This window comes from Centrocercus urophasianus, unplaced genomic scaffold (genome assembly GCF_019232065.1).
Source record: "Centrocercus urophasianus isolate 14NV4802_14NV808 unplaced genomic scaffold, USGS_Curo_1.0 seq_30, whole genome shotgun sequence".
NCBI lineage: Eukaryota > Metazoa > Chordata > Aves > Galliformes > Phasianidae > Centrocercus > Centrocercus urophasianus.
In genome coordinates this window covers 3200643-3228338 of record NW_024884867.1, presented here as the reverse complement: position 1 = coordinate 3228338, position 27696 = coordinate 3200643, and the positions used below count along the sequence as shown (strand labels likewise).

General features: G+C 51.8%; 1 protein-coding gene across 3 annotated transcripts; it reads left to right on the top strand.

Annotated features, from left to right (window-relative positions):
• Nucleotides 1–6: 6 nt before the first annotated feature.
• On the top strand, nucleotides 7–27696 carry MSI1 (musashi RNA binding protein 1). 3 transcript variants are annotated; one of them, XM_042828953.1, is made up of 14 exons: nucleotides 7–56; nucleotides 177–258; nucleotides 373–457; nucleotides 4814–4855; nucleotides 6449–6541; nucleotides 15653–15701; nucleotides 17708–17790; nucleotides 18335–18452; nucleotides 19508–19588; nucleotides 20879–20935; nucleotides 23690–23758; nucleotides 23884–24038; nucleotides 24458–24523; nucleotides 25432–27696. In XM_042828953.1, exons 1-13 carry the CDS (start codon nucleotides 20–22, stop codon nucleotides 24497–24499), a joined length of 993 nt encoding a protein of 330 aa, XP_042684887.1. In that variant the 5' UTR covers nucleotides 7–19; the 3' UTR covers nucleotides 24500–24523; nucleotides 25432–27696. The 3 variants fall into 3 exon arrangements, with proteins under 3 accessions (XP_042684887.1, XP_042684889.1, XP_042684888.1); XM_042828955.1 differs by lacking the exons at nucleotides 7–56; nucleotides 177–258 and having other exon boundaries at nucleotides 421–483; XM_042828954.1 differs by lacking the exons at nucleotides 7–56; nucleotides 177–258; nucleotides 373–457; nucleotides 4814–4855 and adding an exon at nucleotides 6247–6369.

Sequence of the window (27696 nt, the reverse complement as noted above, 5' to 3'; positions counted from 1 at the left end):
CTCTTCCTCCCGCAGCAAAATGTTCATCGGGGGACTGAGCTGGCAGACCACGCAAGGTGAGCGCCGCGGCCGCCCCGCACCTGCCGCCGGGGCCGGGGGGCGGCGGGGGGCCGGGGCCGGGGGGCGGCGGGGAGCCGGGCGGGCCGGGACACCCACGGCGGGCGCTGTGTTTGCAGAGGGCCTGCGGGAGTACTTCAGCCAGTTCGGCGAGGTGAAAGAGTGCCTGGTGATGCGGGACCCGCTGACAAAGAGATCCAGGTGAGGAGGCCGGGCCCGCTCCTCCCTTCGCCCCCGCCGCGGCCCGGCCGCCACTTTAACCAACTTTCTCTCTTCTCTCCGCATCCCCTCTCCTGCCCGGGCTGTGGGGCTCAGGGGCTTCGGGTTCGTCACGTTCATGGACCAGGCTGGCGTCGACAAGGTTCTGGCCCAATCCAGACATGAACTGGACTCCAAGACGGTGAGATGACTTCTCTCATCTCAGGGGTGCGTTGGCCGGCGGAGCGGCTGCTCTCGGAGCAGCCATTGATTGCGGTGTTTGATTTCCAGTTAGAGGTTGTAAACTATCGATTACCGATAGAGATTGATCGGGCCCTTCTCCACCCCACTTATCAGCTGGTAACGGAGCTGCTGCCCGCGCTCCATGCTTGCTATTGACCGCTGACCCAACGTCCGGGCATCGATCCACGGATCCCGGCGGCAGCCATCCTCTTCCCATTGATCGGAGGCCCCTCCGTGAGCCGGGATGCATGGGCCCGGCCATGCTGAGGGTGTTTGGGCAGAGGGTTGCTCTCTCCTGGCAGCCCCGTTCCCCACGGCCCATGCTTTCCCCTCGGCACAGAGCATTCATTGCTCGCGCCCTGGTGCTTTCCCCAGGCGAAGTTTTTGTAACGGTTGCGGAGGTTCAAGACTTTATTGTCTTCGAGCGTGGCCAGTGCCCGCCCATGTGGGCCACCAGCGGTCTCTCCTGCTCTCGCTCTGCAACCCCAGGGCCCCCAGCTGAGCTCCGCGGGAGATTTCAGTGGCGTGTGGCACAGGGAGCTGAGCTGCAGCGCTCAGAGATGTGTGGGCTCAATTTTGGGGGTGGGGGTGAGGTGTCTGAGTGGGAGGTCCCTGCTCCATGGTTTTAGTGACTTCCCTTTCCCTGGGTTCCTTTTCCGTGTTGCTGCCCCGGGGTGAAGGTGAGGGTAGGGATGGGGAGTGGTGGGGGCTGCGTGGGGATGCTGAGGTGCAGGGAGGTGTTTCCGTGCCAGGCACAGGCCGTACAGGAGTCCAAATGCTCAACTTTACTTGCAGCGTGGCTCGGGCATCCGTGCCTTTATTGTGGAAGAGCAGGACCCCCTTTCTGAGGGTTTACGGCATGGGTTGCAGTGAGATTTATGTCTGTTCTTGTTAAACTGCCTGGCTTGCTCCCTTTGATGTGCACAGGTCCTTCCTCCCCATGGCAGCTCCGGGTTAAGCCTGTCCCAGCCCTCCTGGCCAAGCCTGGGTCCCCAGGACTCCCAAACCTCCTTCCAGCAGTGGTGTAAAGGGAGCTGTGCTCTTGGGGAGGATGTGGCGAAGTATTTTGAGGAGGACCCAGGGGTTTTCTTCTGTTTTTTTTTTTTTTTCTTTCTTCCTTCTCTCTCACCAACCCATGTAAACGCAATGTCAGATCAGCTAGTCCTGGTCAGCGTAGACCCTCTTGGAAAGGCAAGGGATGGAGGTCTGCAGCAGCAGTTCTGCTGACTGGGAGCACAGTGCCATCCCGAGGCTCCATTCTTCTCGCTGCCTCCTGCGCCATGCAGCTCTGCTGTGCGCCATGGGGCTGGGGAGGGACGGCAAGGGGACGGGCGCTGTGGGGAGCAGGCGGCCCCGCGGCAGAGGGCACATGGGGACCGGCCATTGAAATTCCCGGCTGCATCTGCTCCACTCGCCTTCCTGGCGTGGCAGAGAGAATGGGGCTGTTCCAAAGGGTCCTTCCTTTGTTAGGAACTTTGATCCTCCTCCCCAGCCTTTCTGTTTTTCACTTGGGTTGGCTTTCAGCTGTCGGATGTTTTGGGGTGTTCTGCCCAGCGATTGCCGGGTGAGCGGTTGGTGCTGCGGTGCTGCGTGGAGCTCCGTCCTCCTTTTGCCTGCTGAAAGGCTCTGCTGTGAGTCACGGGTTAAATGACACAAACTCATCTGAATCCTAATTTAAGGTTTTATGAAACTATGCAGGAAAAGGCCCGGTGGCCCGAGAGGACAGCCTTCTCTCTGGGCTTGATGTCTCCTGGTAAACAGCGTTTGATAGACAGTGGCTGCCCAACTTGTTGCTTCATTGTTTTCCAATTCTCCCTATCCTAACGAGCGCTGTTGGCCTGAATCTCCGGGGAAACCTTGTGCTTTTCAGACTTCTCTTTGTTTGTAAGCTAGATTGCAGCAGCCTGTGGGGTTATTTATGGAAATGCTTGATATGAGAATTGGCTTTGCAGTCTCAAGGTAAAAGATTTGCGTGACTTTGTAAAGCTGCAGCTGGCCGCTGCCTTGAGCTTCTTCTTTATGTGCTCTGGGAAGAGCGGGCTCCATGGTGCTGCTTCGCTGACTCGTTTCTTTGTTGCCATTCCTGAGTTTTTTTTTCTGGATTTGCTCTTTTGTGGAGGAGAGATGTAGTGCTGGCAGATGGAGGCAGGGCGGCCGCAGGTGTGCAGTGACCGAGCAGACCCAGCGGTGAGGTCTGGGGTTCCCCATCCTACCCTGCTGCAGGGTGCCCATACCTCCTCCATGCAGGATCTGCTCTGTGTGCCGTGCATCAGAAGGCTGCTGCGCACGCACCTGCAGCGTCAGGTACCCACAGCATCAGTGGCATTCCTGTCCTTAGCGCCTCGTGGGGTGAAGCGAATGCGGTTTGTGCTCAGGTGGCTTGTGCTTGCCACAGCCTGACATGGGGTTTTGTTTTTTTGAATGCAATCTGAACAGTTCTGAATGCTTTTGCTCTTAGCAGATTTCTATCTGGGTTTGTGAAAAGGATCTGTTACGTCAGTGGGTGACACTGAAACACAACTCCTCCGGGGCTGTTTATTTGAACACCAGAAATTAGGGAAAAAGGTAGCAGTGCTTTTGCTTTCATTCGACTCCAGCCGCTGAGGAGCGGACCGGTTTTAGTAACTTGAGTCCGGCGCTGAGCTCGCTCCCTCTGCGTGTTCCCAGGGCTGCCCCTGTGCCGGGCGCCCAGCCTCCCCTACCTGCACAATGGCTGCTTGTGCAGAAGAATTCGTGCAATGACTGCCTGCTCCCTCCAGCCAGGGGGACGCGTTATCTCTGCCCAGTTGATCACACTCGGGGTAATGAGAAAATGAGGCCGAGCTTAGCATTGCTGAGTATGAAAGCATCTTCTTGGCAGGAGCTGAATGACACTGGCTGAGAAGTAAAAGACAGTAGATTATTGTTTTTGCTTATTATCTGCCATCAGCCTCCTGGTCTCCTGCCGTCCCCTGTCCTCAGAATTCGCCGTGGGTTTCTGTGCTGGCCAGGAAGCGGCAGGGCGTGCGTGTGTGCAGGAGGGGAGGGACGGCTCGGATGCCCCATGGAGGCACCCAGAGGGTACAGTAATCTGCTTGCGCTTGCAGCCTGGGGAGAGAAGTTTATTTTTGAGTTTATTTGTGCTCTTCACTTTTGCCTCTGTTTACTTACGTGCTGAGTTTATTTATGTTGTAGGCTGTGAGTCAGGATGGAGGTGGGGAAGGCTGGTGGAAGGGGCTGGGGAGGCCGAGCTGCAGGGTGCTGTGGATGAGCAGGAGGGCTGCAAAGCTGAACAAAGCAGTGAGAGGGGCTGAAGTAACACGGCTTCCTTTGGGCTGTTTGAATTGCTGGCGGGTGGGATGGTGCTCTGGGCTGCCCTCTCAGCTGCAGCCCGTCCAAGCACGGGGATGAGCCAGACCTGCCTTTACCACAGGTCTTAAGCTGATTTGTAGGTCTGGATCATCCCTGATGTGATGTAACTTTACAGGAGTTGCTGTAAAAATAGGCTATAAAGAAGGAGGAGCACAGGCTTCATGGATGTTTGGTGTGCAGCTGCATGCCCAGCTTTGTGGTGCTGTGAGGCCGACGCAGGCACGTGCTGCATGCAGCTCATCCATGCTGATTCCAGCACAACAAGCAGCACCTGGATGGGGTGCAGGGCCCAGCGGCTTGGCCAGCAGCAGGTCTGTGCAGCAGCGGAGCAAGCACAATGGAGGGCTCAGCCCACAGAGGGGAGGCATTGCTTCATTGTGTGCAGTGTGGCCCATAGGAGAGGGGCAGCACGCTGCGCTGCAGCCACAGCTCCTGCTTGTCTGCAGCTCTGGATCCCTGTGTTTAATTGGTAGCGTCCTGCCTGCTCTTTTATTTCTTCGTCCTCTGGTTTTGGGGTGAAATGTTGGGCTTTTTGCCTTTTTTCTACCCTGTTGTTAACAAGGTGAGCTCTGTGCTTGTAGATAGAACGAAGGGGGAGGGAGAGCAAAAAGGCAAAAGAAAGCACTTTTAATATGACCCTGATGATGGAGGGCACCCGGGGGCAGGCTGAGCGGGAGGGTGCAGCCGAGCCTGTTAATCCCAGCACGTGATGGGCTCTCGGGTGCTGTCTGGCCAGCGCTCAGCTGGAGACAGACTGCTGCATGCTGGGACTTGTAGTCTCCGTGGGTTACACCTTACCGAGCAGGGAAGATGTCTGCAGCCTGCCTCTGTGCACTTCAGCTAGATTCTTTGGGTATTTAGCAAGGTGCCACGTGGGTGGAGACAGCTGTGCACATGGAGGAAATGCCGTGTTTGTAAATAGGCAACAAAAGTGTGTTCACCTCTTCTTTGTCTTCTCTTTCAGATTGACCCGAAGGTAGCGTTCCCCCGCCGAGCACAGCCCAAGGTGGGTTCTGTGGGCAGACATTGCCCCTCCAGGGTTGCAGTTGGTGGTGGTGAATTTTGTTCTCTGCGTGGGGTTGCAGTGCATGCAGCAGAGTCATTCTCTTGGTTTGCTTGGAGCTGCTCGTTTCAGGTGTGCAGTGCGGTGCTGGGGTCGTGTGTTGCTGCAAGAACCAGCATCCTCCCTCGGTTATACTGCAGGATGCAATAGTTAAAAGTGGTCAAATAAATTCTGCCCAGGGTGAACCTGGTCCTTTGGAAGTTGCAGTCAGTGTCTGGAAGTTGCAGGCCTAAGGAGACACAGGACAGCTCTGTGCTGTGATGTGATACAGGTGGAAAAGGGAGTCGTGTGTACAGATGTGTGAATGAAGATGTGTATGGCAGGGAAGGGGTGAAGGATTTCGTTTTGTGAAGTGGCCTTGTGCATTCAGTGCTGGAAAAGGCAGAAGGAATTTGGTATTGGGCCTTGGCTGTGAGATTGGCATTGAACTGAACAGTTGCAGGAACTCTTTCCAGGTGTGCAGCTAGAGACTTCTAACTGAGGATCCAATAGCAGGCTGGATACTGCTATTAGGCTTTGGATCTCCTTTTAGGTTTGTTCTTAGATGGGAGTTTTGAAGTTCAGGATCTCGATTCCGTGTGCTGTCACAGGAGGAGGAGCTGGGCAGAGAAGCAGTGTGAAGAAGCACAGAGGGAGGAGAAGGCTGCTGCTGGAGGGAAGTAGGGGGGATCAGGCATGGAGAACAATTGATGAGCAGGTATCCCAAGTAACTGAAGCCAGGAAGCACATGGTAGGAATTGGGTTAATTCCATTAAGCAGTTTGGTGACAGAAGGTGCTTTAGTGTTAGAGTGGGCTGCTCTCCAAGCCATGGAATTGCTGTGGATTAGCCCTATGCTCCTTGGGGTAATTAGGACCATGTGTTCCTCTGAGAGCAGGGGTGTAGCCAAGCAGCTAAGGGGAGGATGCAGCTGGAGAGCCAGTTGAAAGGATGTTAGTGTGTCTCAGCCTGGCAGCAGTGGCCCCTCTCAGGGTAGTTAGTTTGTTCCCTTGTCCCAGCAGTATGAGCGAGAAGTGGCAGAGAGGTCTCTTTGCTTTCTTGTAAAGCCAAACAAGATTCAACTGGGAGGTGACTGGGCAGTGGTATGTGATGAGTCTTATCCCATTCAGCTTGGGTGCTGTGCAGTTAGGTAGCTAGGATGGTGAAGCCTGGAGAGCCTACCTGTGCTGCAGCCTGTCTTCCTGCTTGGGGAAGCGGTGCGTGCTTCTCCAGGGGAGCCTGGAAGAGGCTGGGTGTGTGAAGCAGTAGGGCTGTGGGAGGAGCTGGAAGGCCGGGGAAGTCGAGGTCTGCTCCTCTGGGGTGCAAAGGTGCCAAGGCGGCGGCTTGGTGAGGGGAGAGGCTGCAGTGTGCTGTGCAAGGAGGAGATGGAGTCACTGAGCTGCTGTGGGCATGTGGGGCGCTTTGAGTGGGTGGGAGATCGACTGCAGCAAAGAGGCAGCCGCCTCCTGGCAGCAGAGGGTGAGTTAGTGGCCTTTTGAGTCTCATTCTCCACTTGCTCTCAGTTTATTTGGTGAATTCCTGTCCTTCCCTTTTCCAGATGGTGACCCGAACGAAGAAGATATTTGTGGGTGGTCTGTCAGTGAACACTACTGTGGAGGATGTGAAACAGTATTTTGAGCAGTTTGGGAAGGTAAGTCTCTTGAGTGGTGTTGGATCAAAGCTTTTGCTTCTGGGGCAAGCAGGAGTTTTATGAACTTTTGGAGGCGGGATTAGGAGCCTGCAAGTCTTTTGCATGGGGTTAAGTAAATTGAAGGTCAGATACAGAGGTTAGGTAGCTGCAGTGTGTTTGTAGGGGCCGTAGCCCTGTGCAGATTTGAAACAAAGAGCTTGTGGTTGTTCCTGCAGTCGCTAAGACCTGGGTTAAGGGAAATGGCTTTCCGTTTTTTTCCCCCTGTTTGGAGGTTGGTGATGGGATTTTGGTCCTGTAGATTTCTTGTTTGTTCAAACGCTGAAGGATGATTTGGAGACACTCTTAACAGGGCTGCTGCAGCATCAAACCTGTGATTTTTGGTCTGTTTTTAAGCCTTGTGATTGGTATTTCTGTAATCTTTTATTAAAATAAGCCTTTTTGTCCTGAAACTTCCCCTGCTGATTCTTGGGCAAGTGCTGATGTTGTTTTTGGATGTTTGAAGAAAAACTGGTGTAATTGCTATGCCTTGTGTTGCCCTGGGACTTCTGTGCCAGCTGGTGGCTCAGGGGAGAGCGGGCTTCTGTGGATTGAAGTTGTTTGTGCCCTTGCTCTGTGGCAGCCAGGTGTGCAAATCATGAGTAACAAGAGTTGGAGGATGTGCGAGGCTCAGTCTTGGCCTTTCAGCTGTTTCAGGAAGCTGTGAGTGTCCTCAGGAACAACTCAGTAATACTAGAGTGAAGGGTCCCAAGATTTGTGGTGGAACTGATGGGATTGCTGTAGCCAGAAGCTGTGTGTGGTCATTTCTGGGACAGGGCGCTGTAACTGTTTCACTGTTGCTCAGTAGCACTGTGCACTTACTGTTGCTCTGGGGGAGAAAGATTGGATTCTGTAGCTGTTGGGAACTTCCTGCCTGGCCATGGAGACAGAATGTGGTTTGCTGGGTGGAAGCCTGGCCAGGACGTTGGTGATTACACCCTGGATGTGGAGCTGTGAAGAGTGTGAGGGATGAAGGCTTTGGTACTCATTTTCTTCTGAAAGATTATGCAAAAAGGTGATGCTGTTTTAAGGTACATTAGTTGGTGAACAGGAGGGGAGATTTTAAATCAGTATTGTTGCATAATTGGAAGTTCTGGGATGAAAATTTGGAACGAGTGTCAGTTCAGTTAGTTCACCTTTACTCAGCTTCGAAAGCCAAATCTGTGCGTGTTCTGGGATGTTGTCATGGTTGCAAAGTGGAACTTCTTAGTGTTTCTGTTCAGCCCTAAGGGAGTGGTAATGGCAGAAGTCGTCAGAAGTCCTCACAGTTGCTGTTTGTAAGTGCTATATGGTTTTTATTTTCTGTTAGAAATAAGCAAGCTCCGATGTTGGGAACTTTCACATGGTGTCACTGAAGGGCTCCACTAAAGGCGGTGTTGTCCACGTGTCTGTCGTCTGAAGTCTGTTAGCTGCATGTGTTTCGGTGCTGCTGCTGCTGGACGTGTTCGATAGGAAACCAGAATGTCTTGGCCATAATCCCCTTTTAACCTTCACTGTACCTCTGTTAATTTGAAGCAGAAGGCATATCACCTAGCACTCAGTTTACAAGCAGTTACTGTCTGTTGTTCTAGTTTCAGTTTCTTTCCAGTTCTTTTGGAGCGTTATCCTCTTGTGTTCCTCTTGTTCAATGGTCACGTGTTGAAAGGTGTCCTGACACCAGGAGACTGGCAAGAACTGGTTGTGTCAGATTGTTTTCCTGGGTCTGGGCAGAAGGGAGAGTTCTGCATAGCTCAGGGTGATTCATTGCTGAAGAACCGGCATCCTGGATGACATCCGGTGCTCAAAGTCTGCATGAGGCCAAATGCAGCTGACCTCTTCTCTTGGGAGTTTCCGTGGGGAGAGGTCAGGGCTGCTCGCATTAACTCTGTTTTTGGGGCAGTTTTCTGACTCATCTGGCTGTATGAGCTGAGGAGGTTCCTCAGAGCTCTGGTGTAAAGCGTGCTTCCTGGCCTTTAACTATCTTCTAGGCCATGCCTCAAATAATTCATCAAAGGCCAGGAAAACTGTTTCCCTAGAAATTCTCTGCAGTTGGTAGTTCTGCATGGCTGTTGTGTGGGATCAGTGGAAACACATTTCAGAGGAAAGCCTCTGTGGCCATCAGAGCTGGGGTTCCGGGCTCAGGATGTGCCTTGCTGGTTTCTAGGGCAAAGAAAAGCCTGTTGCTGCAATTTCAGATGTGAGTCATTATTACAGAGAACATGATTTTGGTGCAAAGGCTCTTCTGGTGTTTGTTATGATACTCTGAGGCCTCATAGCTTTCAGAGGTTCCTTAAGATCCCTTCTCCAAAGGTATACACTGCACCTGCCCTTGTGCTCGTTCATCTCCTTAATTTAAGACACCTCCAAGTGAGAGGTGAAGCTTCAGTCACATCATCTTAGAAAGCCTCTCTGAAAAAAAAAAAAGCTACTCAAGTCATTTGGGATTGGACTGTGACAATCTGAAAAGAGCTGTTAAGGATGCCCTTCTTGAAGGACTGGCTTTGTCTGTGTTCCCTCTTCTTCTGAGTGACCTCCTGTTTTTCCAGGATCTGACAGGGAGAAAAATCTCTCTTCTTTCCTCCTGTTGGGGAACGGTTAGATTCTGGAAGGGGTAAAATGGGAGACATGCTGTCTTGATTCTGCAAAACCAAGCTACCAGGTTCCTGGGGGTGACTTGTAGCCAGACTTCAGTGGCAGATTTGGTGCGGATCTTGGCTTCAGAGAGAGGTCGTCCTCTGCTCAGGCTGCTGGAGGTTATCTTGCCAGTAATCCTGAGGCTGCAGGCCTAAGACTGGCCACCTTGAAACCTTTGCATCAGGACAGGTGCTTTTTGAAAAAGACATTCCAGTCTAGCCAGAAAGCGTGCACGTGCTGTAGGAATTATGAGAGGAAGTTCTATGGCCTGCAATACAGACAAGGTCAAATGAGATTATGGTCATGTTCTGTCATCCAAATGCATGAATTGCATCTTGTGAGTCTACCGAGGTAATTTAGTTGGGATTGGTGTATTTTAGATAAGAAGCAGCACTTAGAGCCTCTAGTGTTCGCTGGCAGAAAAAATAATGGAAGTTTGGTTTCAAAATGAAATGCTTTTCCATTAACAAAAAAATCCCACAAAATTCCCAGGACTGCCATCTCTGTTTTGGCATTTCTCCCAACTGTCCTATTTTTGTTTTGGTTTCTTTCCTTGCCAAGTCCAGAATCTTCTCTGAGCTTTGTAAAATAGAAGTGACAACAGAAAAATGAAGAAGTGTGAGGAGGAAATCCCTGAGCAATACAAAATGATACAGGGAGAGATGGGCAGGGTGGCACCCCAACTCTTTGTATCAGAATACTTGGTTTTGACAGGGAAAAAAAAAAAAAAGGTGATTACAATATGAGAGTTTCTCTGCTTAGAAAAAAATACTTTCTTTTTCCCCCAAAACCATGAATGAAAAATATGGGTTGAATGTTTTCATGAAGAAAAAAAAAATCTCTTTTTTTTTCTTTTTTTTTTCCCGGTTTGTTCTGTTTTAGTGCAGGGAGAGAGACTGAGAAGTGCCTCTCGAGATGGCTTTTGTTTGTCAGGTGCAGCTGCTTGGGCTTTAAACATAGTGGGATCTCTAGGAAACACTTCTGGCTCCAAAACCTGCATCTCTGAGGTGTGAGCTGAGACCATGGACATACTTTCTAAAGGACAAGATTTTTTTCAACTGTAGAAGTCCAGAGAATTGCATTGACAATATGGGTAGCCAAATGTCTTGGCTCAAGTTGGAGAGTGTTGGAGATCTTGAGACATCACAAGGAAGTATTTCAACAGCCTCTTTAGATTCAGGGTACCACCCTCATTGAAACCTGAAACAGAAAGAAAGGAGGAAGATATCTTGTAAGTAGCACCTCAGGCATAGCTAATAGCTGGTTCTCTGTCTTGCTCAGCATGTATGAGGATGTTTCTGGAGCTCAAGTCCCAGCTTCCTCCTTTTCTACTTCAACCTGTGGGGATATGTTGTTCTGATTCTTTTTTTTCAGGGGGAAAAGGGGCAGCCTATCAGAGTAATTTCTTTGCACTGTTTGGTCTCCGAGCTTGTAGGCAAGGTTACTTTATTTCAAATAATAACTGGGAAAAAAAAACCAGAACAACCTCATACCATCTCTCTTTGTCAGAGGTTGATTTGATGAGGTTTTGGGGTAGAAAGGGTTGAATAAATGGCAAAATAAGAGGCTCAAAACAAATAAGGTCTATTTTTGTCACAGCCAACTAAACTGTGAAACCTTTGCCCCAGGATATTGTTGATAAAATTTACGTAGATTCCCAAATGATGGGACAAGTTTGTGGATGCCTTTTCAATACACAGACACCCTCTCAAGTTTGGGAGCTCTCTGAATCGCAAATGACTGGAAGCTGAGGGAGAATTCTGGGGTCTATCTTGTCTTTCCTTTGCCTGTTTGTTCTTCTGAAAATGGTTGCTGTTGATGCCTTGGGTGTGCTGGGCAGTGTGGACCTCTCCTCTTACTTGGTGCAAGCTGGCTTTTATCTGTCATTGGTAGAGAAGTTGTTCCTTTCAGAAACTTGAAATGCAGAGGTACTGGAAGGAATGGGAGCCACAGTCTTGTGCTTGGTGGCTTTCTTGTGCTTTTGCATTGAGTGAGGAAGAAGTGCAAAAAATTGATTCACGAGGAGGGTTCTGCATGACTCACTGATCAGCTGTGGCTCCAAGAGTGCTTGAAAAGTACTTGAAGACAGTCTGCATCCCTCCTTGGGCTTGCAGGTGATCCGCACATTTGGATGAGCTGCTCATGAAACCTCAGCTTGTCAGTAAGGCAGATCGTGCCCAGAGAGAGACCTGCTCTCTCTCTAAAAATATCTTGGAAGCAAGCAAGAAAAAAAAATCTGCTGAGGTCAGAGTATGATTGTGACCTTTAGGTTGCCATCTAATACTCGGTCTAAATTCTGGACCGTTTGCTGAAGACAGATTCTGAGATGTCACTCAGGCAAAAGCTCTGCTACTGCCCTGAGCAAGAGAAAAACCACTGCATCTTGTGCACTGGTTTTAATGACAGTTTGTGTATCTATCATAAATACATATTTGTGTACGCCTGCCAGAAAAATGGTGTGCTTGGCTTGGATATGTTAAATGAGTTTTCCTGCTGACTAATTGGAGAACCTTTAGATACTGATGAGAGTTTCTTTAAAGGAAAGAAAGTTTCTTGCTCTTGTGGTAGACATGATTTCCCTCACTTTGGATTGGGAAGCTGTTTAATTAATTAATCTTTAATCTGCCATTCTCTGGAAATTTCAGGGATCAAAGCTACTTGTCAACCTGCTATGGATTTCCAAACTGGATTTTGGATTTTCTTCCACAGATCAGAGGGCAACTTATGCAAATTCTCACACGTAACAGGGTTGCAATGAACAGATGGGGAGGGGAGGAGAAGGGGAATCTGATCACCTCTCTTGTGGCAGTAGGCAGTTTGGCTGGTGGTAACAAAGCCTCTGGAACAAAGGGTACTCTGTGCACCGCATCTGGTAGGCAGATAGCCAAAAATGCTGGAGCACTAATGGTCATTCAGGTCTTCGGTGGTTCATTTGATATTTGCCAGGTGCCCCCAGTGCAGTGTGAGAGCAGGAAAGAACACCTGGAAAGGCTGCCTGCTCACCTGTGGCACGGAGTGGGCTCTGTCTGTTGGCTTAGTCCCGTTCCCAGAGTTTGGAGAACGGTTCTGCAGAAAAGAGGAAGAAAGGAGGAGAGCCTGGTGCCATGTGGGTGCAGCATGCTGCTCCATGGAGTTAGGCTCTGGGTTGGTGCTGTCTCCTCCTTACAATCAGCAGAATCAACCTGCCCTGTCTGAGCAGCCAGGAGAACCTCTCTGGTTGCCAATGCCCTCCCTTGGCTGAGTGGTTTCTAGATCATTTGGTTTATGTTTTCCGTGTTGAAGCTGCCTCGCCAGCTATTATTCTTTTACCTTTTTGCCAGTATGTTGCCATGGTTCCTTCTAGGACCAGTGAGCAGTTCAGGTAGAAGGAACCTGTCTCTGCAAAGCATTTGCTTGAACATGTACAACTTTCTTCAAGATTTGCCTGTATGGAAATGCACCCAACTTTTCTCAACAAATCTGTGTACAATTTTTTTTTTCTTTTTAATCTGAGACTGTCATTGGCTTCCTCTTATGCAGAGACCTATGACTGTCTCAGCAGTGATAGTCGAGTGGGACTGGGGTCACTTAAAACAGCCAGGCCTTTTGGCCAAGAGGGATCGTACAGCATTTTGTTTTGTACGTCTCCTGTCTGGGCACCTGGATGTTTTGGCTGCTTTGGTGGAGGTTCTCTTTGTGAAACCCGTCTTTGTGCTGGTGCAAGAAGGGCCTCTCCATCTCTTGTGCCCACCTGCAGCGATGCCAAATCCCTGCAGGATGAGGAGAGGCTCCTCCCCAGGGGCAATATATATATGTACGTGTTTCAATTTGCTGTATGCTACCCCTCACTGAGCCAAAGCCTTTCTTCCGCTTCCATTTGGTTTCCAAAGCTGAAGAGTGGTGATGTTACCTTCAGGGTAAGGCTCAGGGATGTGGTACCTACACTCCTACTGCCACGTGCCTCTCACAGCCTGATCTCCTGCGGTGCAGCTCTCAGCAGGTACCAGAGCTGTGCCCTTCTTTCTCCTTCCTGACTGACCCTCGTGGCGGCACCCAGGAGGCACCATCCGTCCACGGCCCGCAGTTAGCAGACCTTCAACTTGCGCCCTCGGCTGCTGGGCAGCTGCAGCCCGGACCAACAAGCCAAAGCGTTCCCTGAGCGAGCCTTGGCCGCGGAGCTCAGCAGCTTTCTAGTAAAGAGATCTGCTGCTTCGGCCGTGTTTAAAGAGTTGAAACAAATATTTATTTAAGGGCGGGGGGGAGGAGGAGAAGGACGATTCACCCAGCGAGAAAGCCTTTGTCCAAGTACAGCTTCGGTCACAGGTTGATCCCGCACCCTGCAGCAACGAACACGGGCCGTCCGTGAACCGCGCGCTTCTCGCCCCGCAGTCCCTGCCGGCTGAGCAGACATGGCGGCTCCTTCCCGCCGCTTTCCACTTTCCCCTCTGGGCGCCGCCGGCCGCTCCTCGCTCCCTCTCTCCCCACGCGGACGAGAGCGGGCGCCGCGGGGCGGCTTTGTGCGGGCCCGGCCGCTCGCTCTAATCCGGGAGGCAGCTGCGATTGGCGGCCGCGTTGCCGCGGAGACGGCCCCGCCGGCGGCCGCCTTTGTTGGGGCCCGGCGCGGCCCCCGGCGGGCGGCCATTGTGGCGGCGGGGCGACGGGAGACCCCCGCGGTGCCCGGCACGGCACGGCACCGCCGCCACGATGGCCGCTCGGCCGGGGCTCCTCCGCGGGGCCCGGCTTCACCTCTGCGAAGGGCTCTGGGAGCCTCGCGTGTGCGCGGGGCTGAGGAGAGGTGCCGGTGCCCTACAGTCTCGTTGTACCTCGTAACGGGAGGCGCGGTGTGTGCCGTGCCACGGCAGCCTGATTTCAGAGCTCAAACTTAAAAGGACCTTGCCGCGGCAGGCTCGGCTCTCAGCCTGCAGGCTATGGGATGGAGCTGCTGCCCTTTTCCTGTCTCCGAGCCCGTTGCCATGAGCTGGTGGTGTGTGTTCGGATGCGCTGGGCTCTGTGAAGGAGAGCGGCCGGTGCCGATCTGCCTTTCCCTGAGCTGCACGGGGGGGTGGATCTGGCCTAAACCAATAAAAATACTCGGTAAAACCTCGAAATATGTTAAGCCACTTCTACTTTCCCCTAGCACAGCTGCAAAAGGAGATGGGGCACCGTGCGCTGCGCTGCTGCTGGCCCTCAGCTCCTGGGGAATCGCCCCAGCTGGGTGTGGGGCCACGTGCCCTGTGCCCGCCTTGCCTTTTGCGGGTGCTGTGTTGGCAGAGGGACACCAGGGCAGGAGGAGTGGGAGCCAGGTTGTCTGTTGTCACCTCGTGTAGGGTGGATGTGTCGGACAAGCCCAAGGGCATCGGTGCTGACGTCTGTCTGCTCGTGGTGGTGCTGCTGGAAACGTGAGGAATGGCTCCTGCCATCATCAGGGAGCTGAGCCGGGTGCCCTATTTGTTGGTGTGGGGTTAAAGGGAAGAGCTCTGCCTGTGCCCGTGCTGCAAAGCGGCGGTGCAGATGTGGGTTGTCCCGCTGCAGAGGCGGCGAGCGGCTGCGTGGCACATGGGAGTTGCTGGATGCAGAGTGCCGTCACCTCCCCCGAGCACTTGCACGTCCAGTTTCATAATCGGATTAAGGCAGCGGTATTAGAGAGGAGGGATGGGTCAGTGGGACAGGTTTACACTGGGGCTTACACAGAGGGGATTGAAGTATATTTTTTAACCCTGCTCCGCCTGACCTGCGGCGCGGTGCAGATGTGTCTGTGCAAGGAAACGCCCAGCGGGAAGATGGGGGGAAAGTGGCACCAGGCAGCCATGCATTTGCTGGGGGGAGAGCAGCCCCTGGTCCTGGGGGATGGGAGCCGTCCGCCCCTCCCCCCGGGAGGCAGCCCTCGCTCAGGCCTTGCAGTAAATTTGCTCTAATTACAGCCTCCAGCAGTGGGAAACCTCACTTAGAGGAAAGGCTCCTCGGGGTGGGGGCGGGGGCCGCTTCCCAGCTTTCCCAGGCAGGCTCTGTTGTCTGAGGCCTCCGCTTCCCCTGTCGCTGGGAGGCCCCTTATTCCTCTCCCCTCTCCAGCTTTGCTTCTCTCCCCCCCTTTAATTCTCCTCTCCTTTGAGGCTGGGATTTGGGAACAATGCCTTCCCTGCTCTTTGCCCCCCGGCTGGAGCCGCAGGCAAACAATTGGGGTCGCTGGCTGTGGCGTGGGGAGGGGGGGTTTGGTGGGGCCTGGGGCCGGGCCGAGGGGCTCAGCCCAGCAGCACCTGCCCCAGGCTGGGGGAGCTTCAGTTGTGAAGAGGGGAATGGCGGCCTGTGCTGTGGGATGAGCCTGGTGCAGTACCAGAAGCATAGTTTGCACACACCTTGTTTCCTTCGTGCGGGTGGGAAGTCTTGTCCTTATTCCCTCTGGTTTTGGGAGGCCAGGTCTTTGTAAATATGTCAGTGGTGCTTGTGACAAGAGCAATAATCTGATCGGAGCCCTTCTCTCTGCAGGTGGATGATGCGATGCTGATGTTTGACAAGACGACCAACCGACACCGAGGTGAGAGCGATCTCCTGCCTGTAGGAGTGGGAAGCAGGGAGGGTTCCCCTCCTGCCTTAGTAGGGAGGGGTTGGTATCCCAGCAGCAGGGCACACGGGTCGCAGCTGCTCTTTATCTTGCCTCCAATTGCCCCATCCTTTTGCATCTGCATCCTTTACCAGCGTCCCTTGCAGCACAGAGAGCTTTTGTCCAGTGCATTTCCTGTGCTGTAAACTGGATGAGTTGCAGATATGTGAGAGCAGGCAGCCCCCTCCCCTTCCCGCTTACCTCTGTGGCTCCAGCCTGCAGTGTGTCTTACCTTGTCCTGCGTAATCCGAGCTCCAGGAACGCTGACATGAGAGCCTTGAAGACTGCCTGCTTCTCACCCCTTCCTCGGCATGGAGCCCACTTGTGCTCCCAGGTCACCTTTTCTTACCCGAGTCCTGGTGGAGTCTGGTTACAGGATGGGAACAAGGCTGCAATATTTGCTGTGTCTGGACCCAACCCATCCATGGGTATCCTTGTCTCCTATCCTCCAAGTGTGTCTTCAAACTGCCTTGGTGCATGGCAAGGGTTGACACCCATATTGCATTAGTTCAGAGATTTATTGACAACTGGTCTTGGCATCTTCCAAATCAGGGCCAGTAGCAGCCCTGTGCTAGGCCACTGTCTGGGTTGTTTGAAGCACTTCCAAGCACCTCTGCCCCCAGATCAGCAAAGGGACGCTTCATTCTGCTTGTGCTACACTTTGTACAGAAACAGTGGGGTTTTTTTGGTGTGGGTTTTTTTTATTTTTTTCAAAAGCCATTAGATCTGTTCTGGTTGCCTGCCTTTAGGTGTTCCAGCTTCATCCTAAAAGGGAATAAATGGTGTAACCCCTGTTACTCCCTGGGTACCTTCCAGTCAGTAGTTAACAAAAGAATTGTTGGGCATTTCAGAAGGAACAGGGAGAGCTGCATGCTGCCATGTCAGCAGTGTGTGGTGCAGCAGGCCTGGCGGAGGTTTGGCTGGTCTCAGGGCTCATTTTGGCATCAGGATTTCACTCTTGAATTCCTGAGGCCGCCTACCCATAGATGTTGAGATGAATGGTCCGTAACTACCTGGACACAGACAGACAGGAAGAGTTTATGGAGAGCGATTTCACATGTAACATGGAAAAAAAAAAGTGGGGTTCAAAGTAGTGGATCCCCGTCTGTTCTTAAAAGTTATTTTAAAGCACCATGAAACAGGCCAGTTCTGGAAAGTGGGAAGCGGAAAGCTCTGCTTAGTGCTGATCTCGTTATGTAGCAAATTTAGAGATCCTCCACCTTCGGATTTCAGAGAGAGCTGCAGTCAGCTAAACTTAGTCTGCCCACCCTAGGTGGTGTTTGCCAAAAATGTCAGCAGAGGATTTTGTGAGAGAAAGGTGCAGGCATGAACTAGGGATATGCTGTCCTGTCTTATGACAGAGGCTAAACTTACTTGGATGAAACTTTGCAAATCCGTTTGCTTGTAGTTATCTGTCCAGCTCTGTCTTGCTCTGTACAACTGCACTGCTGATATTTGCTTGCTTGTACCAGTGGTATAGTAGTGGCTGAAGAGGAAACATGCAGGTTGTTATTGCTGGCCTGGTGCATTTAGCATGGATGGGGATGTCCTGGCAAGCAGCTGTTCATTTCTTCAGCTCTCTTTGTGTGAGCGTCAGCTGGGATCCTCCCCAGCATTATCAGCCATGTGGTTTGTCTTGCAAATAGTTAAGTTAAAAAGCAAAACAAAACAAAACTTGGTTTTGAAAGTGGTTGGGTTCAGAGAGGGTGGGAGGTACAAAAAGAGAAGGAAAGGGGAATCCATATGGGATGGCCATGTTTTCTTCCACACAAAGGCAGGATTTGCTGGAGAAGGAAGATGAGGGACAGCCGTTTTCAAGGGCTGGATTGTACTTCCATGAAGCCTGTGGCTCCTTTTCTTCTACCAGTAAGAGAGTGTAGGTAATGGGATCCAACTCTGTAGAGCTCTGGCCTGACCAAGAAGTTTTGCCTTTTCTTCAGGGTTTGGATTTGTCACATTTGAAAGTGAAGACATTGTGGAAAAAGTATGTGAAATCCACTTCCATGAGATTAACAACAAAATGGTGAGTGCCTGGGACAGGTGCTGATGCAGGGCAGTGGCACAGGGGCAATGTGTGAGGTATTTTCTCTGTTGCTAGGAATTGATTCTTCTCCCTGCTATAGCCAGTCTGGGAAGGAAACATTGTGCCGTGAAGCAGCACGATGGGGAGATGGCTGAACTGCTAGTAGGAATTGCAGTTCTTGTGGGTTTTGAAGTTACAGTGAAGCCTCTTAGCAGCCCAGTAAGGAGCAGAATGTTACCTTTATTTGGAAGTGAGGAAAATGATGCTTTGAGGCCCTTCTGCAGGGCCAAGTGCGGAACATGGAGGGCAGGAGAAGAGTAGCGTCTGAGCTCCTCTGTCTGTTGTGTCTGCAGAGCAAAGGGGAGGCTGGCAGCATGCAGGGTGCGTGGGGAAGGACACGGGGGCTGGCTGGTGGCACTGGCTGGGGCTGAGAAGTGCTATCCCGGTAGCAGCCTGGCCAGCACACAGCCTAGGATCTGTGTGTTCCAGTGGCAATGCTCTGTGCCAGTCACAGCCAGGTCTGATCTTCACTTTCTTGTGGCAGGTGGAGTGCAAAAAAGCCCAGCCCAAGGAGGTGATGTCCCCAACGGGCTCAGCGCGAGGGCGGTCCCGGGTCATGCCTTACGGGATGGATGCCTTCATGCTTGGGATCGGCATGCTGGGTAAGCTTCAGGACGGATCTCGTCCCCAGCTCCCGGTCGTGCCCGGCAGCAGCTTAGAGGTTTTATTCTGAGAGCACTTCCTGGCGCGCTGAGCCGAGCAGGGCGGCCAAGGGCAGCTCTCCCTGGTGCGGGGCTGGGGACACTGGGAGCATCGGGACCGTTTGTGATCACAACTTGCCCTCTGGTGGCACCTGGAGAAACTGCACACTTGTCTCTGCTGTCCTGCGTTAGGGGGGAACTGCCCGGAGGGAGCCCCGTGCCCTCCGGAGCTCAGTTTGTGTTCCTGCAGTGTGATAATGGAATTCTCTGATGGCCAGCGTGGAATAGGATGTAGGTTATTCCACATTCAGTTCAGCTGTGCCCAAATATCTTCCTCCTGCACTTCTGTAGGCTTTCTGATGAATTAGTTCAGGTAGCCACTGAACAAAACTCCTACAAGGGCATATTTTCTCCCCAGTGTTTTCACTCGATTTACTGAAGGAGAACAAATCTCCAGCCCATGGTTTGCATTTTCCGAGCCATCTGAATTTTCAAGTAGCAAGGCTCAAGCTGAGTCATTGCAAAGTCCATGTACTTGCTTCTTGGGAGATCTCAAATCAAATATTCATCTCTGAGTCGATGTCCTGTGTTCCCTTAGGCCTGTAGGGGTGGATGACTTCCTGGGAATGGGAGGCATTGTGCCCAGCACCAGGAAGAACTACTCTGCCTGTGTTTGCCCGGCGCCTCTGAGTGACTCAGAGCTATTCAGCCTTTCAAATGCCACCACCTCCCTGATCTCCTGTTCCTAAATGCATCTGATGCATCAGAAAGCCTTAGTCTGCAAGCTGTGAGCTTCTGAGAAGGAAACCTCCATGTCCTTACATGTTTGCAGTGACGAAAAAATCTAATGGGCCTGTTAAAGCTCAGATTCACATACATCCTGTTCTCTGCCTCAGCAGTTTCTTGGGTTTTCTGCTATTGGTCCTGTTTGTTCTAACAGTGCCTTGCTGCATGTGAGCAGCTAGTCACAGAGCTCACTGTGAGCTTGCAGTAACAGCACTTTTCTACTCCCCCAGGTTATCCAGGCTTCCAAGCTGCCACCTACGCGAGTCGAAGTTACACTGGCATTGCACCTGGTTACACTTACCAGTTCCCTGGTGAGTGGTGTTCCCTGCTCGGTATTTTTGTCTGCCTGCAGGTGATGGGGTTCTCTGGCATGATCCGTGACCCAGGCTGTGGCCCTTTTACCCTCTTCCCTGTTTGGTCTTTGTTTAAATTGGAGACGGATGTGGAAGGGGGAGGGGAAAAGCCCTGGAATAGGTGGGAGCAGCCTGTCCTTCATTAGGATTATCCTCACACCCCAGTGACAGGAAAAGCCCTAGGCTGCTCTGATGCCCTTCATGTTAGCCTCCTCTGTAGGGCTGCTGCTGTTACACAGGAGGGCCCCTGCAGCTCTGCCTGTCTGCTGCCTTTATGTGTGTCTGTCTCTCTTTAACAGAGTTGCCACTGCTCTGAAAATAACACAGGAGTTTGAAGTGTAGCTTTTCATGGGCTTGGGAACTGCTGGGCACCCAAAATAGAGATGTCTGCAATGTTAGTTGCTTTCTGGACAGTGCCTGGGCCACTTCTAGCCCCTGGAGAACATCTGCTGGGGTGGTGGGCTGCAGGCCCCCTGTGTACTGGGTAGTGTCAAGCTTCTGGCCCCACCATGTGCTCAGAGCATGGACCCTGCAATCAATGGCTGGAACCTGCTGTGCCACAGCTGCTCCAGACTGAATGGGGCCTCTTCTCCTCCCCCTCCTCTGTGGTCCTGGGGATTGAGGCAGAGCACACTCAGAGAAAAGACCATCTCGCTATTTTCTAGAGAAGTGGCAACTCTGAGCATCCCTTCCTGACCTCAACTCTGAATTTAATGATTTATATATGAAATCTTGGTGTTAGGGGCTGGAAATGGGCAGTTGTCTCTTTGCCTGTGGTGAGCCCAGGCTGTCTGTGGCTGAAAGTTGCTGTTGCCTCCTAGCTGCCTGGAAGCTCTGTGAGTCCAGTTTATGGGTCTCGGTCATTGTGGTTTGGAGTGATTCATTATAAAAACCGTGCCCAGCTGAGTCTGGCACACACTGAGCACCTACTGCCATTGCAGCTGAGAGGTCAGATCTGATGAGTTGTGGAGCAGTGCTCCAGGGCAGGCCTGAGGCTGCTGAGCTGGGCCACAGGTAAAGCTTGCACTTGCTCTGCCTTGCCAGATTTGTTCTGAGGATAAATAGATCCTTAAAGCCTCTGGGGCAGGAGTCCAGCACCTTTCAGCACCAGTTATAAATTAGTTTAGAAATGGCACTGCCTGGTTGCAGCTTGGCTGCAGGCTGCTTCTCCAGCAGCCCTGGCTGCTGTCTGTGTGCGGGGTCTCCTTTGGGGCGTTTTTCTTAAGCTGTCTTGCATTTCATTTTTAGAGTTCCGTGTAGAGCGGACCCCTCTCCCGAGTGCCCCCGTCCTCCCTGAGCTCACAGGTCAGTCCCACTCATTTCCTAAACTCACAAGGTGGGAGAAGGGGGCTTTGGGCTGTTCCAGTGGTGTTGCTGCTCTGCAGCCTGGCACAGTTATACTGGAAATGTTTCTTATTTCTTCTTCCATCTGTACAAGCTCTATTGAAAGCTGGGGCTGGAAAGGTGGAGAGGGAATGAGAGCCCAGGGCATTGCCTCTGGGAAGGGCAGTGCAGGTCATACCAAGTAAAGACATGTAATTCCTATGTGGCATTTCCTGCTGCTTGCCTCATTTTAGCTCCTTGCCCTGGGCTGGATGTAAACCAGAGCTGGAAAAGTCCAGAGGGCAGGGTGGCTTCTCAAAGGTCTACAAATGACCTTAACCTGATCTGCATGGATAAGTACTGCACTGCTGGGAGGGAGGAGAAGGTGTGGGGCACTCCTCGTCACTCTACACATCCTGCACAAGGAAATGGGTGAAGTCCCACAGCCCATAGGGTACTGTGGATAGAAGTGGAAACAGTGGGCTGTTCTCCAGGGACTAGTCCTGACTCAGTGTCCAGACAGTGGAAATACCCTCTGGATCCTCAGCCCCGGACCACGTACAGTGTTTTCTCTTTGGGTGATGCTCCTTCTGTTAACTCTCCCTCCCATGGTCATGTTTTCCCCAGCCTTGTTGTGTCCATGGTATTTGTTGTAGCAGATCAGCTTTGTGTAGCACCCTGCTCCCCCTGTGCCATCTCATTTCCGTAGTGTTCCTCCTCTCCAGCGCTTCCTTGCCCCCACCTGTTTCAGGGTGTGAATCTCTCTGCAATGGGGACGTGGAAAAGCTTCTTGAGAAGCTCTCCTGGATTTATCAGTACAAACAGGATTGAAATCACTTTCTGTGGCACAAAACCATGCCAGTCCTCAGGGAGTTTGCTGAGGTTGGCAGCCACCGAGGCACAAGTTGTCCTAAGGGAAGTAGGAAGAGGTTAAATCCTAGCTTTCCCAATGAAACACTTCCCTGATAACATGTATCAAACTGCATATGCACCTGACCCCTCACTCTAAGCCTTTTGGTTGCCACACGAAGGAGATTTAGGTCCAGTGTGTACGTGCATGATTTTTCCAGCAAACCCCACAACATTTGCAGGGGAGCACTGATGACTTGGCAAAAGTGCTTTTCCCTCCAGGCAGGACTGTGCCTCTCCTTGTCGGTGCGATTGCCTGGGGGCTGCTGTCACTGGCAGCCAGGGTGTACCAGGGCTCTGTAAAACAAGAAGTTATTAATGCTGCTCTCCTGGCTGAGTGCCATGGCAGCTTACAGTTCTGAGTGCCTTACTGAAGTACCAGCTGGGGATTGTGGCATTCTTCCCTTGCCATTACGCTTACCTACTGCTAAGCAGCCACTGTGCAGCCTTTTGGCTGGGTCGAGAGCTGCAGTTCCCATGTATAGGCTGGAGCTGGTCCCACACAGTGCAGGGCCCCTTCCATTCCTACAAAGGCCCTGCGAGCTTGAGGGCCCTTGTGCCTTGGAGTGAGTGCTTGTGCTTGATGTCTATGGGCTTGGCAAGTGGGACTGAGCTGAGGGGATGGCACAAACAGGAATGATTGCCCCAGTGTGCAGGGTGACAGGTGCTTTGTCATCACGACACAGACCTGTTTTTCTGTAGGCAGACTACAAAAGCAAGAAAGGGTTTTCCTGGAAAAAGATTCAGAATCTGTGAGAAGGCTTGGCCTCCATTCTCATTAAAACCATATTAATTCAGTCGTGTTTTAGGACCTTGAAGCAGTGGTGGGGCAGAAGAGTGGCTGCAAGCAGCCTTTCCTCCCCAGAACAGCATCTCTGGGGGTGTTGCAGAACTGCAATTCTGCAACACACTCATGTTGGCCCAGGGTCTGGGATGAGCAGGAAACCCAGACAGAAGCCCCATATGACGTTTGTTTGAAACAGACTGGTGGTGCCTGCTACTAAATATTCCCTCATAAGCTAGTCTGGATTTCAGCCTTAACAAGATCGATTTGTTCTGACCTCTTTTTATGGTGCTCTAAACAGAATCACAGTGAATTTCACATTCAAGCATGAAATGCTGACCCAGTCATTTTAAGGGCAAAGAGAAACACACTGGCTAGATGCCTCCTGCCCTGAGGGTTGGTTGCCTCTGGCACTAGAGTTGAGAATTAGAACTGCTATGTATAAATTAAGACTTACTGTTTTAATTAAGCCATTTCTAGATCCTGTTCCCTAGGTATATGCTTCCTCTGTTCTACGGTGAGCAGCAAGGGGTTGAGCAGTTCAGGAGGAAAGCTGAGTGGAGAGGATGGAGAAATAGGAAAAACAGGTAGAAAGAGGCAATTCAAATATTAGTATCAAAGGAAAGAGGGGAGGGGATTGTGCTTCAGGACACAGAGCTGCTAGCTACTTCCCTGTGCTACTGGATTTCTCCACATCTATTCAGCCTAAGTCTGGATCTATAGCTTCAGATGTAACTGCACTTTGCAAGATAAGGAGCAATGGATGCATCTGAAACTGCTCTCTGATTCAGCTCTTCACATCACACCTCGGCTGCTCCAGCAGGTGGGGCTAGCAGAGCATGGCTGGTGTCCCCTCCAGCACATTCACTGTGCAACCAACCCACCCAAGGCTGTGTGCTCCCCATTCTCGTCCACAGATGTGCTGTGTGATGGCTGATGTATCTTTGCAGCCTCGGTATTTTGCAGCAGGAAACAAAGGCTCCTGTAGAGGAGTTCACCATGTAACCTCAGTGCCCCTGAGATGCCTTTTCCTTCCTTTCCAGCAATCCCCCTCACTGCGTATGGACCAATGGCAGCAGCAGCGGCTGCGGCAGCTGTGGTGCGAGGGACAGGTAACTGCCTCTTCCCTCCCTGGCACGGTGTCCCGCCACGGAGGTTTGCCACGGGCTGTGGGAGGGGGGTGGGACGGGGTTGCACTTTTGGGATTTTCACTCTGTAGTTTTGCTGCCTCCTTTAGGTTCCACCCCCAGTCGCACCGGTGGATTTCTGGGCACCACCAGCCCTGGGCCGATGGCAGAGCTTTATGGAGCCGCCAACCAGGACTCAGGGGTCAGCAGTTACATCAGCGCTGCCAGTCCAGCCCCGAGCACTGGCTTTGGCCACAGCCTAGGGGTGAGTGTTCCTCACTGGGCTCTTCACAGGGGGAAGGACTGCATCTCCGTGTGGTGACGGAGGCGAGCAGCGTTGGGAGCCTGCTTTCTTGTTAAGAGCTGCCACCTGCTGAGCCCCGGGCTGCACTCTGCTGGTGCAGGATGCAGCGGTTCACCTGGAGCCTGCGTCCCTGGTCTCCAATGGTTCTCTTCTCAGCCTGGTCAAGGTCCTGATCTTCAGACCTTTCCCTGGTCTGGCCCAAGAGCTCATCTTGGCCCTGTCACAGTTTCCTTCAGGTTGCTGGGGCTCTCTGTACCACCTCCAACTGGAGCCAGCTTTCCTAACATCTGGGCCATGACTGAATTTGTGTTGGTAGTAATTTTCCTGGCTTTTTTTTTTTTTTGTTTGATTAACAGTGAGCTTTATCTCCTTCCATGCAGGGTCCCTTGATTGCAACAGCTTTTACCAATGGGTATCACTGAAGCTGGGGACCAAGGAGGCAGGAGGTAAGAGAACTTCAAACAGGAGCGGGTAGAGGGAGAAGTGACATTCTGAGCTGGTCCCTGTGTTTGGGCTCCCGGCAAGAGCTGGGGAGGCTGCTGGGAGGCTCGCTGCCTCAATCCAGCCTGTGCAAAGCATCTTCTGACCAGCGGAGGGCTCTGTTCCACACCAGAGGCGTGGCAGGTTGCTTCCTGCCTTGTGCTCTCCGGGTGCAGTGTTGTGAAGAGATCACTTAGCATCTGGATGCAGAGGGGAAGGAAATGAGAGCACTGACAGAAAGAGGGAAAGGTCTACAGGGCTGGCCAGAATCATGGCCCTCAGGTGATCCTGTGGCAAGCCTCACTCAACTGTGTGGCTGGGGGAGCATGGCTGCTTGTTCTCATGGCTGCCTCATCGTGGCCTGCTGAGCAGGATTTTTCCTGTCCTGTGCAGGAGAAGGGCAGGGGGGATCTGAGTCTTATCAGTTTGTTTCTAGTGCTTAGCTGGGCTTGAGAGAAATGATCTCTGCTTTGCAAACATGGCTGAATTTTGTTGGCTTTAAAAAAAAAAGAAAAAATGCTTCAAAAAAAGAAGGCAAAAAACTTGAAGGGAAGTTCACAGCAGCCTGAGCAGAGCTGAGCTGAGTGCTGGAGAAATGGCAGGGCCCTGCTTTGTAGGCAAGAGTGGAGCCAAGAGTGCTGCAGGTTGGGGCAGGCTGGCTGCAGAGTGCGTGGAACCTTGTTTCCTGGGTCTGAACTTTGCCATTAAGCGTGGAAGCATCACTGCTGTGCCCCGTGCCATGCCAGCAGGGTACAGAGCAAGTCAGGGCTGGGTCAGGTCCGGTGTTGAGCCACGTAACACTGGAAGAGAGCCCCGGAGGCAAGGCTGTTGGGTGGTCTGGATCCTGCCCCTTTTCCCCTGCTGTGTCTCGCAGATTCCCCAGTGCCCTGACCGAGGACAGCGGCTGCAGGGTCTGTGAGCCTCGGGGGATGAGCCACGGTTCCCTTCTTGAATCAAACTGCACACCTGCCGGCTGGCTGCCAGGCTCCTGCCCTGCCCTGATCTCTCCCTTTGACCAGACCACACTGGACTGAACCCGAGGAGATCATCTCGCTTTCTTACTAACCGCCGACGGTTTACGCTTCCCCCTTCCCTGCCCCCAGCCCACCGGTTCTTCTTTTATTTATTTTATTAGCTGTTAGTTTTATTTTTTTATTTTATTTTTTTATCTTTTTTTGGGGGCTCCCCCTTCTTTTTGTTGTTTGCTCTTTCCCGAGCTAGTAGACATATTTTATGAATTGGCTTTGTGATTGTGTTAGGTAGTTTTTATTGAGGAGTATTTTTATTTGGCTTTGAAACTGTTTTGAGTATTTTCAACTCTGTTGTTGTTGTCGTCAGTGTTTTTAAAGCACGGTATGTAATGAGAATGCAGTTCTGAAGGAAAGAAAGAGACGCAGAGAGAGCAAAGGCTGAGAGGAACTGATGTATTTCTATTTTTTTTAAAGAAACTGTTTTTAATTGTTTCTGTTTTGTAAATGTGAGGCTTTGAAAAGTGTGAAACTCCAAGGATCCGAAAACGTTGGACATCGCTATGGAACAAAACAAATGTATATTTTGCTAAGTGAAAAACACTATCTTACAGCTGAAAGAATTTTGTTTTCCTAGGTTTAGTTTTACGTGGGATTTTCTTTTTCCTCCTGTATAATATGTAAATATCGCGAGCTGAACCTGGCTGCCACGCGCAGCCTGGCTCCGAGGAGCAGCTCCAGGTCCTGGACTTGGTGCCGCAGTGTGAGCAATACTCTCCAGCAGAATCCTGACAGGACTCCGTTCTTTTTTTGTACACCTTTTACTGTAAGATTTTAAGACCTCTGATGAGATGAAAGGGGGGGTGGGGGTGGGGTGAAACGGACCGGCCATCGGCTGTGTTGCTGAGCGGGTCAAAGCTGCTTCCAGTCGCTCGATGTACAGACTCCATCGCTGGGCTCCGTAGTGCCAGTGTCTGGTTTGGCTTTAGGTCAGGGGCGTCACCGCCACCGTTTGTCTTGGTTACTTTGAAAGGAATCCACTCTCCAAACGCTATCGCTTGCGTCAAGATTGCCTGGGAAAGGGGATCCTCCTCCGGAGGTGAGGGTGTTGGAAGGGGAGTCAGCGGGGGGAGGTGGGGATGGTCGTTCTGTGAGGGCAGGGTGCTGGGCTGGGGAGGCGTTAATGGGGAGAAAAGCATTAGGGTGGTGATTTGGGGGCGGGTTAAGGGCTTCTCAGGGATTATATGAAACATAGAATCGCAGCTTCCCGTTTGCTTTACTCTGTGTTCTGAAGACTGTGGGAATTTGTCCGTTGTGCTGTGCGGAGGTGATCTGGTCCCTTCTCCAGAACCTGCAGGGACTTCCCCTGGCACGATCCAGGCCCCAGCTGGGGAACACTGTGCCAGGGGGAGCCTCCAGCAGGAGCACACGGGGCAGGTTTGGGTCTGGATTTCAGTGAACCAAAGACCTTGTTAAGGGGGGTGATTGAGCCTTTCATTAAGATGCAGCCAAACTCTTTTCCCAGGGAAATAACAGCTTCATCTTAAGTTTTAAAAATCATTCCCTCTCTTCCCCCAAACTGAGCCCTTGTAAGGGAGAGGGGTATTTGAAAAAGGACTGAGAGGGCCATCGTGCCCACAGGGCTCTTCTCTTCCATCCCTCCCCCTGTGTGCCGGAGCTTTTCCTGACCTGGGTGATACGTTTGGAGAGTTCTGTTTAGGTAAGAGGGTACTTAACAGATTAGTACTGAAAACACAAAGCAATAATTTTTGTTACTGAGACAAGAGTCTGTATGTCTGTTTTTTTAAATATTTCCTAATGAAAGAAGAGCTGCATTTTATTGGGTTTATTTTTATTCTATATACTTCAAATTTGGGTCTGCGGACAGCGCTTTCCTCCCTCTTGGTACATGCGCTGAACTGCTTCTGTGCCCCTCCAGACATCCCAGGCCAGCTGTGCTGCCGCTGGGCTGTGAGTCGCTCGCTGGCCAGTGCCGCCACTGCCTGGAGGCTGGGGCTCCGCTTTCAGGGTGGGCATTTTTTTAAAAAGAAATAAAGCTGTGTTTTTAAGCCAGTAAGTTATTACACTCCAATGTTTGTTCTCTCCACACCTGTAACCCTTTTTTTCCAGATTTCAGTTTTAAATTCCTAATAAATTATTTGAAAACTGTC

What these genes read in the sequence shown, in the direction of transcription:
- MSI1 (XM_042828953.1), top strand. Translation starts at nt 20, where the DNA reads ATGTTCATCGGGGGACTGAGCTGGCAGACCACGCAAG. An exon ending in GAGCTGGCAGACCACGCAAG is followed by an intron (nt 57 to 176) that starts GTGAGCGCCGCG and finishes CTGTGTTTGCAG; the next exon opens with AGGGCCTGCGGGAGTACTTC. An exon ending in CGTCCTCCCTGAGCTCACAG is followed by an intron (nt 20,936 to 23,689) that starts GTCAGTCCCACT and finishes CTTCCTTTCCAG; the next exon opens with CAATCCCCCTCACTGCGTAT.